Genomic DNA, 16067 nt, shown 5'->3' with positions numbered 1-16067 from the left:
AAATCAGTCTTTGGATCTCTCTTAGTAATGTTTGACCCTTTCCAGTTTAATCGCCATTTATTGTCCACAATGAAGGTGAAGGCAAAAATTAAGTACATCTCCCATTCCCTAGTTTTCTGATGCATCATTTGTACCAAGCAGTGGGTTATCATTTTGTTTTCCATTTTCTGATAATTAAAAACAAATATGCAAGGAAACCCCTCCCAACCCCCCCCCCCGCCCCCCCTTGTTCCTTTTGATGTGTGCAGCATTTTTTAAGAGCCTCTTGCTATTGTCTTGTTAGCCTAGAGAGGCAACAAAGTGTTATGGAAACAAGGTTGGATTTAGATTCAGAGGACATGAATTTAAATTTTAGATCTGCTTGGGACAGGTAGGTGCCACAGGGATGGGCCTGGAGGCAGAAATTTCATCTTTCTGGGTTCAAATCTGGCCTTAGACACTTAATAGCTCTGTGACCCTGGGCAAATCACTTAACCCTGTTTGCTTTAGTTTCCTCTTCTGTAAAATGAGCTATAGAAGAAAATGGTAAAGGACTCTAATATTTCTGCCAAGAAAACCTTAAATAAAGTCAGGAAGATTTATACATGCCTGAAAAATGACAGAACAACAACAATCTGTCACTCATCATCTGTTTTTAACTTGTGGAAATCATCTATCCTTTCCGGGCTTCATTTATAATTAAGATTATTTGGAAAAGCAAGGGATGTCCTTGGCTATTTGATATTTCAATAACCCTACCTTCTCCCCCCCCCCCCTTTTTTTTTTTTTTTTTTTTGCTGAGGCAATTGGGGTTAAGTGACTTGCCCAGGGTCACACAGCTAGGAAGTAAGTATCTGAGATAAGATTTGAATTCAGGTCCTCCTTCAGGGCTAGTGCTCTATCCACTGTGCCACCTAGCTGCCCTTTTCCCCCTCTTACAAGAAAAATATGGAACTACATATCCGATTTAATAATTTTTATTACAACTGATGATTTGGGTTCAATTCAAAATACTAAATTTCAAAAGAAACTTTGCCTAAATGTAACACCTTCAGACCAGAATAATTAAGGGTCTAAAAATCATGTCATATAAAGAGTAGCTGCAAGAATTCTCACACTTAATCCATAAAAGAAAAAACAATGGGAAACTCAGTTGCTATTCTTCAGTCATTTTAGTCATGTCCAACTCTTCATGATCCTGTTTGTTTTTTTTGTTTTGTTTTGTTTTGTTTTTTTGCATGTACTTGACATTTTCTTTTCTAGCTCTTTTTACAAATGAGGAAATTGAGGAAACAGGGTTAAATGACTTGCCCAGCGTCAGAGAACTAGGAAGTGTCTTAGATCAGATTTGAACTCAGGACTTCTTGACTCTAGGCCAGACTCTTTCTACTACAACATCTAGGAATTTAATACCTACTTTCAATCATCTAAAGCTTAGTTCTGTGGGAGAGGAATTAGATTTGTCTTTATGTAGCTCAAAAGAACAACAGTATATATTTTAATTTAATATATTTTCACATTAGTTTTTATATTACAGACTCATTGCCTTCGTTTTTCAGAGGGTAGAATAATTTTAAAAATATTTTACCCACCATTTTAAATTATTTTAAGTTTCCAAACTTCTACTATTGCTTCTGTTACTTTAATTTTATTTTTTCTTAATGCAAGTATATCTAGGAGGCCTCATTTACTTAGTTTTCCTATGAAGTAATATAGAAATAATATGATCCTATGTGTATAAACTTAAAAAAGTTTTTAAAATTTGCTAGTTTACTGAATTTAATATCTATTATTAGTACTAAGGCCAGTAATAATAGTCTTTGTTTATCTTTACATTAGCAATTTCTGATCAACTTTCTGAGTTTTGTTTTGTGATAGCTTTGGATATTTGAAAATAAATGTAATCTTTGCAGAAAAGGTTTGAATATAAATCTATCCCTAGTGAGATAGATAGATGGTATATTTGGGAGTGAGGTGGGGCAGAGTATATATTTGAGCCTAGTTTTTTTTGTTGTTTTTTTTTAATAATTGGTAAAATTTAGGAATTTAGAGTAAGGTTGTAGCTATTTTATGATTATCTTTCTGCTTATTAGCTAAGAACCTAATTAAAACTGTTTTCCTCTCATAAAATGGGAATCTCAGCCTACTTGTGTTGTAATGCTTTATGTAACTCTTGAGTCTGCAAGCGCCCCGATAACCATACAGTTGGAGTCTTTACTTGGGGAAAAATAAATAAATAAAAGAGCAAAGCAGTCACACACATGGGTAATTAACTTTTTTATTAATAAGCTGTTAGACAATTAAGAAGAGCTTAGTCAGTCTCTCGAGTGTATTATTGTTCTAACTCCTGGGTAAATAGCCTCATTTGTGCGCTTGCTGGTGTTTTTGGCTGTCAGGGTGCCCATTCCGCCACAGTGATCCTGAGCTGTTGAAGCAGAGGCTCCAGTCATCCAAGATCTCTCAAACTGGAATAAACCAGGTAGGTCAGATTTTGTTCCAAGGCCTTGTTAATGAGATGTCAGACTCTTCCTTTCAGTTTCATTTAATGTCTTCACAGTAGTTCTCCGTGCATCTTGTCAAGTAGACTGCCAATTTGCCTATCTTTTAGATGAATTAAGCCAAAGCCTCGTTTTTTTTTTGTTTTTTTTTTTTTTTTTTTTTTAAATCTCTTGTTGGAAATTCTGGTTCTTCTGTCTTCTGGATGTCATTTATCCCCCTTTTTGGCTTGGTGATGGAGTAAGCTGGAAATTACATATGCACATGTGCATATAAACCCACATTTGTGGTTATATTTGTTTCTTTATTTTTTCATATTGAGAACTGGTGCCATTTTTAAAAATAATTTTTGAATAGCCTATTAAGGCTTGCTAATGAAGCTGAAAATTAATGACAACGTTTTTCATCTTGGGGAAATTTTTTTTAATGTCATCAGTGTTGCAGAACCCAAGATAATGTGAGCCATGGTGACTATTTTAATAAGCATCACTTGTCACACTGTTTAATCTAAAATTCTGTTAATAGTTCATTAGATCTAATCCTTTGTTACAAACAGTTGCTGGGAAAAGAATGCCTAAAAATGCAAAAGTCGCTGTTATTAATATCTTCTAAAACTTCAAAAAAAATAAAGCTGCTTTGTCAGAAAAATAAGTTTTAATGTATTGATGTAGCAGACTATCTTCTGTACTGCTCTGTTGGTTGGGGTGTCAAGGGAGCTGGATAACATTTCAAGCTAATGTAAAACAAGGTGAATATGAGAGCTAGAGTCCAAAAACCATTATACATCTTTATAAGTTTGGATTTATTTTAGAATTCTAATCACCAAAGGCAACTCTGCCTTTTACAGTGAAAATTCAGATTTAATTTCATTCATGGATGTTAATTTATATTTCTATTTCCAGCTTCTTGTTTGAATGTTGCTTACATTCCTCAGCTAATTGGTGTAGATGCTTAATATCTGTATCAATCACCCTCACTTAAGTGCTTAATGAATACTTGTTAATTAATTTGTAGCTACACAGATAGTAATGACAGAGTTCAGTTACTCCTCTTTCCTTTTTTCACTCTGTCCTTCCAACATTTCTTTAGCTATAAAATGTAAGTTCCTTAAGGATAGGGACTGTTTAATTTTTTTTATTTTGTATCCCCAGAACATAATATTGTACATGTTAGTGGTTTATTCATTTACTGATTGAAATTCCTTATATATTTGAAATGAATTAGCAACTCACTCATTATACTTCTTTTGTTGTGTCTGACTTTTTGTGACCTCATTTGGACTTTTTTTTTTTTTTTTAGCAAAGGCACTGCAATAATCTATCAATTCCTTCTTCAGCTCATTTGACAGATGAGGAAACTGAGGCAAAGAAGATTAAGTGACTTGCCCAGGGTCACACAGTTAGGAAGTATCTGAAACTGGATGTGAACTCATAATGAGAAGTCTTCCAGATTCCAAGTCCAGTGCTCTATTCTTTGTTGTCAAGTTACTGCTCTAACCATACCTCTAGATCTGTGTTTTAATTGTGTTTTTAAAATAAACATGAATGTGTAGTTCATGGGTAATTAGCAGGCAATAATACTTTGCTTTTTTTTGAATACCTTCAGTGAATGGCTCCCTGTAGGGTAAAATGTAGTAGCTGTTATAGTCTGTTTTTAAGAGGAATGTATTGGTGAATGAAGGGTCCATGTAGAAGCTTTTTGACAAGGGTGCATTTAGATCTTTCCATTATGAATGCTTCTAAATATTTTATTGTCCAAAAGTCATTAAAAATTCACTACTGGAATGCTTCCAAGGAAAACTGTAGCCATTTATTGATGTTTTATGGTCTGAACTTCTTGGTGAAGATTTCTTTATTTTAAATAGGCAGAAATACATCAAATAATCAGAATCTTGATATTGGAATCTCTGTCAAGACAGGCGAGGCCACAGTGGAAGTTGGATTTGATCTATGTTGTATCATGCTGGCCAATACCACATTTGCCCCATTTATTTCCACCTTTGCCTCCCTTGATGGTGATGTCAAATCATAACTTTTATCTTTGTTTTAATAATTTATAGAGTGTTACCTTTTGGTAAAAAATTCAAAGGTAATGACACCAGGAAGAGGTTGGGCTTTCTTTCCATTTGTCTACTAAGAAGTCACTCTGATTATTTCCTGGAGCTTGGAGGATTGAGTTTAAGAAAATGTAGTATTTATATTTTATCTTATATTCCAGTATAAGTTTTCGTGATGAGTGTGAACAGGTTGCAACCCTTACAAATAGGAAATAGTAAAAGAAAAGCATATAAAGGATGATATCAAAGAAATGTATAAACAAAAAAGATGTGCAGAGATTATGTGTAGAGAGCATTAAATATCTGGTCAGTATGTTCATAATCTCTCATTTTCAATCGTTGTAGAAGAACTCTATTACGTTAATGAACTTGTGCAAGGACATGGACAAGAGCTGCACAGCATGGGCAGGAATAGGTAAATTATGATCTGTATCATTATCAGAAGGACTACCCTTATCCATTAAATCACAGGCCCATTTTAGTATCTCAAGAATATTGCAGTTTATCTCAACTCCACATTTAGGTTGTAACTTCCATGAAATCAAGAATTCATTTTTTAAAAAAAGCTTTTCTATTCTATTCAGTGGCTAACCAAGTCTATATGTGTGATGAATGCTTAATAATTATTAATTGAATAAATGAATTAGCCATATGTACAGAGGCAGATACGGTTGTATACCACGCTTAAGTTTAAAGGTCTTGGAAAAATTTATAGCTTGAGAAAATGGAGACTTGAGTAAATGATTACTCTGAAATTCTTTTCAATTTTGTTGCCCATCTCTTAAGATTCAGAGATATAGGGATGAGAAAATCAATGGCCAGGCATGATTCCAAGAGGTAATCTGGGATTTCCTTTCCATTTCTTTCTGGGTTACCCTCATTGCTGAAACTTCTGGAGAGCACAGTAAAAAGCTCATGGGATTGGTCTGTGGTCAGCTCGGTGCCTAGAGCTAGGTCATAGAGTATTGTAAAGAGCAAATGTGGATGACAATGCTATGTCCTGTATATTCTAAGAGACACTTCTGAATCAGCCCGATTTCAATCCTGGATCATTGAAGCTGTCTTGTAGGCAATCAATGCCTATTTTATGCCATCCATTGTGCTAGGTCCTGGAAGACATTGAAACATAAATTCCCTGCCTGCAAAGAACTTACATCCTATGTGAAGAAAAATACTTTAGAATTGGAAAGAAAAAATTTGGATCTATAATGGTATTAGATGATTTTGGCCAATAAATGTTTCAATAAACCTAACACCCTTATGCCACAGAATGCTTTTCAGTGTCATCTTATTATAGTTTGATTCATATTTCAGTGGTATTTTTCTATTGAAATAATCTTTTTGGCACATTAACACAGGGATGTTTCTAAAATGCTAATAGAAATATAATTTCTATAATATATTATTTCACACTCTAATACTACAGAGTTCTTTTTCTACAACTCTTAAGAGAGTTGGTACTTTAAGTATTATTATGTCCAGTTTACAAATGTGGAAATTGAATCTCAGAAAGGCTAAGGACCTTGCCTGACTTCACAGAGGTATAAGTGATGGAGCTCGGATTTAAATCTGTGTGTATTTGAACCATATTTATGATAGTGCTCTTTTACAAAGACAATATGAAAGTTTCATTGTGTTTTGTTGTTGATATGCTCAGTGTCACAGAATCTCAAAGACAGACCATCAGTGAACCATCTAGTACAACCAATCCTTAAATTGGAATTCCTTCAGTATTATCCCTGACAAATGATCACTCAGCCCCATCTTGAAGTTATCCAATGATGAAGAACCTATTACCTTTCTGCAGTAGCCCATTCCATTTGTTTATTTTTATATCAAGCCTGAATTTGTCTTTTCTCCCTTGGTCCTGTTTTGCCTTTTCAGATAAGTAGAATAAAACTTTTTTGGGGATAGTGGGGGAAGTCAGGCATTATAAAAGATAGTTTTCTAGATAAGGGAGGAGGAAGAAATAGAGGTACTTTAAAAATAAAATATCAATAGAAATAAGATTATTAAAAAAAGAAAAAAATCCCTCTTTCACATGATAGCCCCTCTCATAAAATTTAAAACTATTATATCTTTCCTGAATTGCTCCTTTCTAGGCTAAAAATCTGTATAGTCCCTTCATTTTTTCCCTCACTGTTCTGCTCCCTCATTTTATTAAGAAGTATATGGGTTGTTTTTTTCTTCATACTTTATTGATAGTACCTTCAGTACCTCTCCTGGTGCATTTTTTTTTTTCTTTTAGCTCTGTCTCCTTCATTCCCAGATTTCTACTACCACCTGTTCCTTTGATATATTTCTTCATGTCTCCTCTCTCATGCATTTTAATTTCAATCTTCCTTGCTTATTTTCTTTAGGACTCAATGCCTTATATACTTAATACATTATTTTTTATTGTTCTCTTTACAATTTTAATTAAAAAATCATTTATTTACTATCTGCTTATGTGTTATATGCATTTAAATTCTAATCAAATCTCATGAGGTATAAACTAAGACAATTTCTCCATTAACATGGAAGAGATGTTTGTGCTAGATGCTAGTGATACAAAGACAGAAATGAAATAGTCTATTTAAAAAGCTTCCATTTTTCTGTTTTAGGGTCCCAGAAAAAAAAAAGTTTCAATGTTCCCAACACCCACACACCATAGAATGCTTTTCAATGTCATCTTACTATGGTTTGATTCATTTTGCAGTGGGATTTTTCTATTGAAATAACAATTATTTTGGCAGTCTTAAAAATTTGATCAGCTAACCATACTTACCAGGTTAGCTACCATATCTACCTGCCTATTTTAGACTTTTTAAAGGTTAGAACTCTTCAGAAGACTTCTTTGTTTGTATTTTAACAAGTTCCCCTTCCCATTTCCTTGAAATATGTGTTTGTGTTTAGGGTAGAAATATTGGTAATTGGAGATATAGATATTAGCAATAAAAGAATCTATAGAAATAATCATTTCAAAATTTGTTGTTTTTGCACTTTAACTGAATGAGATTTTTCTTATGCATTTTTAATTCATCTATATTGTATTTTATCCTTACACTTGTCAAAAGAGCTTATCCATGAAATTTTCACATTGAAATTCCTCAGCTGGCAGTCCTAACAGCTTTGCTGTGTGCCCTGCCATTTTAATAGCTAAGTTGTCTCACTCTGTACCTCCCTGGGTTTGATTAGAATTTAATCACATATAACACATCTAAACCCTGACTGAGTTTGATCAATAAACAACAATAATTGCCATCCACAGACAAGTGCAAGGGGCTGGTTGTGCATTGTAATATATGCTGTAATGAAATTAGCATCTCGTTGTGAGCCGTGCCCTGATTCTAGGCCTTTGGAGTAGCTCAGCATACTTATTTCCTAGGGTAATAGCAAGAGTGCTTGAACTACCGTTATACTTCTAATAAGCTGAAGCCTTAGTAAATAGTGTTATACCTGTAGGACATTTTCAGGTATTCATTTTGTTTTTGTTCAGTGAGGGGGAAATTCTTCATTGATCCTTCAAATAAAAGCCACTTGAAAGGGGGTATATTTAGGTTTAGTCACATGCATAATTTACTGTGGTATTAAATCACAGTAGGGCACCATGGCCAATGATAGATGATTATATTATGTAATTCCACCTCCATATTCAAAATGTGAGTATGTATTCATATTCATCTCAATTGAGATTCAGATGTTCTTATTTCTTATTTAAGCTCTTCCTTCCATTTGGACAAGTTATTTAAACTCTATACCTCAATATTACTAACTCTAAAATGAGACTAAAGATACAACTTAGGACCTTTGGCTGCAGATTAGAAAGATTACAGATGAGGAAGGAAAGGAGTAAGGGGAGTAGATAAGCATGTATTAAGTGCCTACTCTCTGTCAGGTACTGTGTTAAACATTACATACAACAATCTTGTATTATTCACCTGGTACAGTTTAGGAAACTGAGGCAATCAGTAGTTAAGTAGCTTGCTCATTCATAAAATCTTGACAATATCTAAAATTATATAAAAAGAATCTGTGAATTTATGCTTACAGTTATTCCCATTTCTTTTAATCCATGTAATCAATTCTGGAAATATTCTCCATTGTTATTTCTAGCTAACCATTTTCCTTTTGTGATGAAATAATCTCTAGCAGTGGACCAATTTAAAAGCTTTTAAATTAAAAAATTAAAAAGCTTTTAAAATTTGTTTTCACATTTTTCTTGATATTGTTGTGTTTTATTGCAAGTGATACAGCCTCTTTAAAGTAGTTTCAGAAAGACTGGTGAGACAAAGTGTATGTCAAGTTCCGTGTAGCCTGGTACTATCTCTCTTTTGTATTTGTTGTTACAATATCTAGCACATAGTAGGTTTCAATAAATATATTTTTATATTTAGCATATATATTTATATGTAGCACTGTTTTCTAAGAATTTCTTTTCTCTCTTTTTAGATTTTCCCATGAGAAGAAAAGGAATAGAGTATTTTTAAAAAGAACCTTGACTTTTTGGCCCTTTTAATGATTTCTTAAAAAAGTAAAACCAGACCCAATAGATATTTTCAAGAAATTATTACAGTGACATCATAGCCAGAAACTGAAAAATTGCCCACCCTTTGTACTTCTTGGGAGGCTGGTTAAAACACTATTGTTCACTGTCATAAAATCCTGAGGCAGTTATTGTCTGCATTAAATCTGAAACTGGTAAATGCTTTTTAATGATGAAATCTTTCAAAATGGACATTTTGAAAGACTTAAAAGTAACACTATGTCAAGGAGACTTTATGGTAAAGATAAATCTAAGTGACACCTTACCGAATGTTCATATAAATCCCATCTATCCTACATTGCTATGATTTTCTTTGGTAGGTCATCCTTATCAATGGGAAATAGTATTCACTCTTTCCATTACCTCATGACCCAGCACCTGCTTTAAAGCAAACAAAACCCCAGTTCCTGTCTATTTCATTCTAGAGAGCATTTCCTCTGATTCCTAGAAATGGGAATAGTCAATCTGATTGCTGTATTCGATTTCCCTTTAATGTTGTATTTAAAAACGTGTATTGTTCTTGATGAATCTCAAGGAGATATTAAGGAAGAGCTGGAAAGGCAAGTTTTAGAACTAGCCTCAAAAAGCCTGACTTGTTTTTTTGGTTTGGTCACAAAGTCTTTGCCTGTCATTGAACAACTGATTAGAGTTTCTCTGGGACTCTTTTAACTTCTTGGTAAAAATGAAGATAAATAATGATTTGAAGATTAATGAGGCAATGTTGATAAATTAGGTTGGAAGGAAAATAGCTGCATAAATCAAATGATATATGCCATAGCTAGTCCTAAGTATGAATGAGATTTTACTTAAGATTTAAAAAAAAAAAAAAGCTTTAAAATAATTTGACATTTTTCAGTGGAAAAAAGTATGCATTGCCTACAGTTAAAAAAATTTAATTATTCATCCTGCATAACAGCAGGATGAGTGTGAGAGGAAAAATTTGTTATTGTTAGGGATATTGCAGTGGAAGAGTGTGGATCTAATAATTATAAAGGGAGGATGTTATTATAGACTAAACAGTGGTTATGGAAGCAGCTGAATTGGGTTCAAATATCAGTTCTGCTACTGACTACCTGTCAATCCTTGAAGTATTCACTTTTTTTTTTTGTACTTCAGTTTCCTCTTCTGTGAAATTAAAAGCTTAAACAAGATGATTTTCATGATACTATCCAGCTCTACATATATGACATCTAAATCTAGCCTTATTTCAAACAAGGGATGAAAGTGAAGTTTCTTAGACTTCAATTTCAATTTTGCTCTAAGAGTGTACTACTTTTTTAGTATCAATTACATAGACTAGGTCTTCTTAAAACTTTTTCCACTTGAGACCCCTTTTCACCTGAGAAAATTTTATATGATCCTGGGTGTATAGATAGGTAAATAAAATAGATTTGCAAATCAAGCGTGTACTGATAATAAATTATAATTCTGTGACTTGCTACCCCAATTCAGTTATGAGAGGGTCTTAAGCCACAGTTAAAGAAGCTGAGCTATAGACATTAATGGTTAATTAAATGGTTAATCTTTTTTAAGGCTAAAAAGATATAATAATAAGTGCTTATACATCATATAATGATAACTTCAGTGCAAAGGTGGAAATAAGTGAGGATAGTGAAAAATAAGTTTGAAAATATGACTTTGGAATGAGAAATGATAGAGGTCAGAAACGTATAGACTTTATAAAAATCTGATGCCTATAAACATCATGAAACATTCTTCAAGAAATACTCTTATCATGATTATTTTTAATAGGAAATATATGACTTGTGGAAGTGATTTATGAATCAGCAGTCTGTGAGCTGTCAAGACTTGTTAGAACAAAGTTCAAAATTCATACAAAGCTAAGAAAAAATAATAAAAATAAGGATTATTTGATGTGCAATTAAAACAACTACAGTCTGACCTATTTAAATGTGTCTTGGAATAAAAGAATATAGATTAATGAAAAAATGCTGATTGCAATGCTTTTATTTAGATATTTAAACATGCGTATAAATAGCTTATATGGGCAGACCAAAAGAACACCTAGTGAGCAGCCATTTCTTACTAGCCTAGTGAAGAGCTATGACAGCCAAGAGCCATACTGGTTGAGAATACAAACTTATCTGTAAAATATTACATTGGATTTTGTAAGATTATGAATAGTGTTGTCTAATAAAAGAGGGAAAAGCAGTAAAGGATAAAACCAGCTTTAAAAATTCTTGACTAGAAATCCAACTAAGCATAGTCATTCTGAGGGCATTTTAGGATGATACCAAATGAAAAACAGACAAAAAAAAAATAAAAGATCTACAAAGATTTAAAATTTGTTTTTTTATCTCCTTCATATCTCAACATATCCCTTCCTCTCCTACTTAGAGATCTATCCATTAAAATAAATTAAAAAAAAAAAAAAAGATGGAGTAGATTAAGGAGAAAGCAATTTAGCAAAACTAATCAATTTATTTTCAATCATTTTATTTCAACATTATATTCAGTGTTTTATACCCTGTTCCCTTATCTCTGTAAAGAAGAAAGATAAATCTATTCTATCTATTTGGAGCCCCTAAGCTTGATCATTTTAATTACACAGAATTTAGTTTTTATTACTTCTGTTTACTTTATTCTGGTCATTGTTTATATTGTTTTTCTTATCTCCTTCACTTTGTATCAGTTCATAGAAATCTTCTCATGCTTTTTATTATTTATATTTATCATTTTAATAGAACAGTAATATTACATTAAATGCATATATTATAATCTGTTTAGCTATTCCCCAGTAGATGGGCACCTATTTTTTTTTTTCAGTTCTTTGCAATTTTTTTTTCTTTCTAATCCTCCACTCATCTTCAAGGACTGTTGAATTATTGCACTTTTAAATTCCTTGAAAGTGGGAATTCTTGGTCCTTTTTTGTATTCCTGAAGCACAGAAGCTGACACATAGTAAGTGTTTAATAAATTCCTTTTGACTATCTGACTTAACATTACTTTTATTTATGAGTTTTGAGGAAGTAAAAATGGCACTAAGAGTACGTAGAAGTAAAAATCTGCAGGATTAGATTAGAGTCTGATATGAAGAGGAGGCCTACGAAAGAATTGAGGGATCAATTTTTAAAATACTCAAAGAAGGTAAAGATAGCCAAGGAACAGGGAGGGAGGGGGAAGATATTTATACCAAAACTAAAAATAGCCAAGAAAATGATGACTACGGGCCTATGTGCCTACTTTTGCATTTATTTTCAATTTTAAGAATAACCTGTACATATATCAAGTGGGTCCTTGATTTTCCATAGCACACTACATAATTAACATCATACAATTGCCTGAAAAACTTAATGTACATAAGATCCTACACTATTATTGTTAGTTGATTTTTTTTTTTTGGAGTACTTGATTTAGTGGAGTAATTTTTTTTTCTTTCAACAAGATTTCTAGGAATTGTAGTAGTTAATATTTATATAATGTTTATCATGTGCTATGATAAATGCTTTACATTTATCTATGTACTATGCTAAATGCTTTACAGTTATTATTTTATTTGATTCTTAAAACAACCCTGGAAGATAGGTGCTATTATTATCTCCATTTTTATGTTGTGGAAATTAAGACAAGTAGAGGTTGTCATTTGTCTAGGACACACAAATAGTAAATGTTTAATGAACTCATGTGTTTTGGACTGTAGGCCTAGTGATATATCTGTTGTGGCCCTTAGGTGCCCACTATTTATGTTATTTCAGAATAATATAGTATTTCTTGAAAGACAAAGATTTCTTATCTAGTGATTCTCTGATTATAGCTGTGTGGTACAGGGCAAGTCACTGTTTAAAACAGTGTTTTCCTCAGTTTTCTTGTCTGTAAAATGTCTATAAAAATGATATAGCATCTAGTTCTCTAAGATTATTGTAAGGATCAAAGGTTTTGCTAATGACACAAAGGAAATCCAATACAAAATCCAAGTTGGAAAGATTCTTTATGAGTGAAAAGTCTTCCAGTTGTTCCCGTGTACCACTGTTTGCATCAAGTCTTAGAACATTGTAGACTTACTTGAATGAAATTTATATAACTGAAAATGGAGACTGAGTTGGATCCAGTAATTAAAACATTATATATGGGTGCCAAAACTTAAAAAGTGAATATAAATTATATATAAAATATAAATTATAAACATGAAGTAGGACTTGAATGAAGAGCCATTAAACTTGTCCCTTCATGGAAGTGGGAAGTCCACAGGTGTTCTATGTTGCATATGTTTTTGGACTTTTTCAGTGTTATATGGAATGGTAGCCTGGAAAAGGTTGTTGTTCATTCATTTTCAATCATGTCTGACTCTTTATGTCTCTTTTTGGAGTTTTCTTAGCAAAGAAATGGAATGGCTTGCCATTTCCTTTTCTATTCATTTTACAACTGAGGAACTGAGAAAAAAAGGGGTTAAATGGCTTGATCAAGGTCACACAGTAGGTGACTGAGGCCCATTTCAGATTTTCAACAAACAAATTTGAAAAATATATTAGAGTGGTTAGTTATCTTAGGTTTTCACATAATACATGTAAAAAATTGTGTGTTATGTGAAAACCTAAGATAACTAACCATTCTTAATATATTTTTCAAATTTGTTGAAAATCTGAAATCATCAGTTGGATAAGCATTTAATAAGCATTCATCATATGCTAGGCATTGAGTATTCAAAAAAAAAAAAAAAAGGGAAACAGTTCCTGTCCGTATGATTCTTGTATTCTTTTTGTTTCATGTTTTTATTCTCATTGGGGATGACAACAGTTACACAAACAGGTGTTTATAACATGCCTATAGAAGAGATTCAAGGTAACCTTAGAGGGAATGCCCTTGTAGCTGAGGGAAGTGGAGGTTGGATAGAAGTCCTCTTATATTAGATGTCACTTGAGCAGAATCTTGAAGAAAACCAGTGTTTTTAAGAGATCGAATTTGGAAATGGGGGTATTTCAGGCAGGGGGCACACCCTGTACAAAAGCATGGAGGCAGAGGATGAGCATCTTGTCTGAGGAGCAATAAATAGACTAGTATGGCTGGACTATAGAGTCCATTGAGAATGTGTTCATATTTTGTTCTTGAAGAAGATCAATGATACCAGGAAAGTAATTTTTTGACTTGTACATGAATAGAATTTAAGTGAGGCAGGGCTGTTCAAAGTCATCAGCTCTCTCTTTTTCTCTTTTCCTGGTTAATCTGAGTCTAATTGTGACTAGACAGGTAGGAAGGAACTATTCTGTTAAAAGCTTTAAATGCCAAACAAAAGAGTTTATTGTATTTGATCATAAAGGTAATAGAGAAGTATTGGAGTTTATTGAGAGGAGACTTAATATAGGGAAAATCACTTTGGCACCTAGATAGAGAATAGATTAGAATGGAGAGTTATTTGGGTCAAGACTAATTAGAGAGCTACTTTAGTCACCCAAGGGAGAGGTGATAAGACTGAATCAGGGTGATGATTATATGAAAGAAGGTAAAGAGTTTTGTCTAGAGGTATTTTGGAAACAGAAACAACAAATTTGGCACTTGACAAGATATGTGGAGTGAGTGAGGGTAAGGTGTTCTCCCAGAGTCCTCTCTGCCTCTTAACTCTAAAGGAAGAGTTGGGTTAAATTCACCATTTTTCTGAATTGTAAACATTCTAGTTCTATGTTAGGCTAAAAAAGACTAGAAAGGGGGAGGGGTGACTTTTAAACATGAAGACAACAAAAGACAGAATTCATACTGATAAAAATAGGAATTAGTTTAATTCATTGAAAATATGATATGTTCTAAATCAGACAACTGATAAAATGTGTTTCTACCCAATGAAAACAAAAATAATAATGAATTAGAAAAGTTCTTTATGTGCAATTTTTGTTTTTGTTTTAAATATTAAATGCCCAACAACATTAGAAGGCACTTTCCTCTAAATGAAGGTCATTGGCATTTTGCACAGACTGTTTTGCTGAGTGGGTTAGAAACAAGAACAAGCCATAATACATGAAGTTGTTCCAGCCCCTGCATCTCTACCACATTTTCTATCACCTTTGAAATAAAGAAAGGTTAGAAATGAAGTTTAAAAAAAAAAAAAAGACTAGGTTCATATTAGAAAGATTGAGCTTAAAAAAAAATCTATGTTGGCAGCCACTTTAAATTGATACTGAATATGACCTTGAATTAGAAAAAGATTAGCAACTTGTCTCATTATCGGGCACAACATCTCTAGCTGTAAAACATCTTGGCCATTGAAGCCAAAGACCTAATGGCCAGGTGGTTAGGTTCCACTGCCAAACAATCATCTTAACCTCATTAGTAGTCACTAGAGCAAAAGGGGGAGAGGAAGTTGCAGATGGCCAGGAATGAAAAGGAACATTAGGATTTAAGAGGAGGATGCCACTCCAAGTCTAAACTGGTCATTAAGAATATAAATCTATCTGAAGAAACTGACATTTGCCAAAAATGTCTGTGGATATTTTATAAGTGATTAATGGTCATTAGTAACCAAATTAGTAGGTAGTGCTTATGTTGATACTATTGTTAACTTAGTTAGATTATTCTTCTCTCCCTCTTTAGAGACTATTTTAAAATAGTAGCAACTTCCAGGAAAAAAAAAAAAGTAGATTTATAATTTGTCCATTTGTCAAATTTACTATTTGTATGGATCTATAGTTTCTGACAAAGACTGGTCTCTAATTAGAAAAATAAAAAAGAATTTAAGCTTTGTAATCTCTTATTCCCTCTTTAATACTGATCCATCCTATAAAGTCCTCTAATTGACATTTAAAAGCCTCCATTTCTGGCCTTTGCCTTCCTTTCTTGGCTACTTAAGATTTACTCCTTTTCACTTACTCTGTGGTCCACTTACAATTCCCATCTCCTGGAATGCTCACCTGGAAGGCTTCTGAATTTCCCTCACTTGCCTCAAAACAGCTTAAGTTCTGCCTTATGGAGAAGACTTTTCATGATTTTCTCAGGTTTCAACTTAATTGCCCCCAAAATTATCTTGAATTTATTTTGTATATGCTTATAAATGTGCATGTTGTC

The 16067-nt window shown here is 33.0% G+C and overlaps 1 protein-coding gene across 4 annotated transcripts in view; it reads left to right on the top strand.

Annotated features, from left to right (window-relative positions):
• Nucleotides 1–16067, top strand: part of PRIM2 (DNA primase subunit 2) — a 342100-nt gene that overhangs the window by 304363 nt on the left and 21670 nt on the right. For all 4 annotated transcript variants that reach the window (XM_031964687.1, XM_031964688.1, XM_031964689.1 and 1 more), the window contains exon 12: nucleotides 2376–2458. In XM_031964687.1, coding sequence (XP_031820547.1) covers nucleotides 2376–2458 — 83 coding nt within the window. The remainder of the gene's footprint in view (nucleotides 1–2375; nucleotides 2459–16067) is intronic.

Source organism: Sarcophilus harrisii, chromosome 4 (assembly GCF_902635505.1).
Source record: "Sarcophilus harrisii chromosome 4, mSarHar1.11, whole genome shotgun sequence".
Classification (NCBI taxonomy): Eukaryota; Metazoa; Chordata; class Mammalia; order Dasyuromorphia; family Dasyuridae; genus Sarcophilus; species Sarcophilus harrisii.
This window is presented reverse-complemented; position numbering and strand designations above follow the sequence as displayed.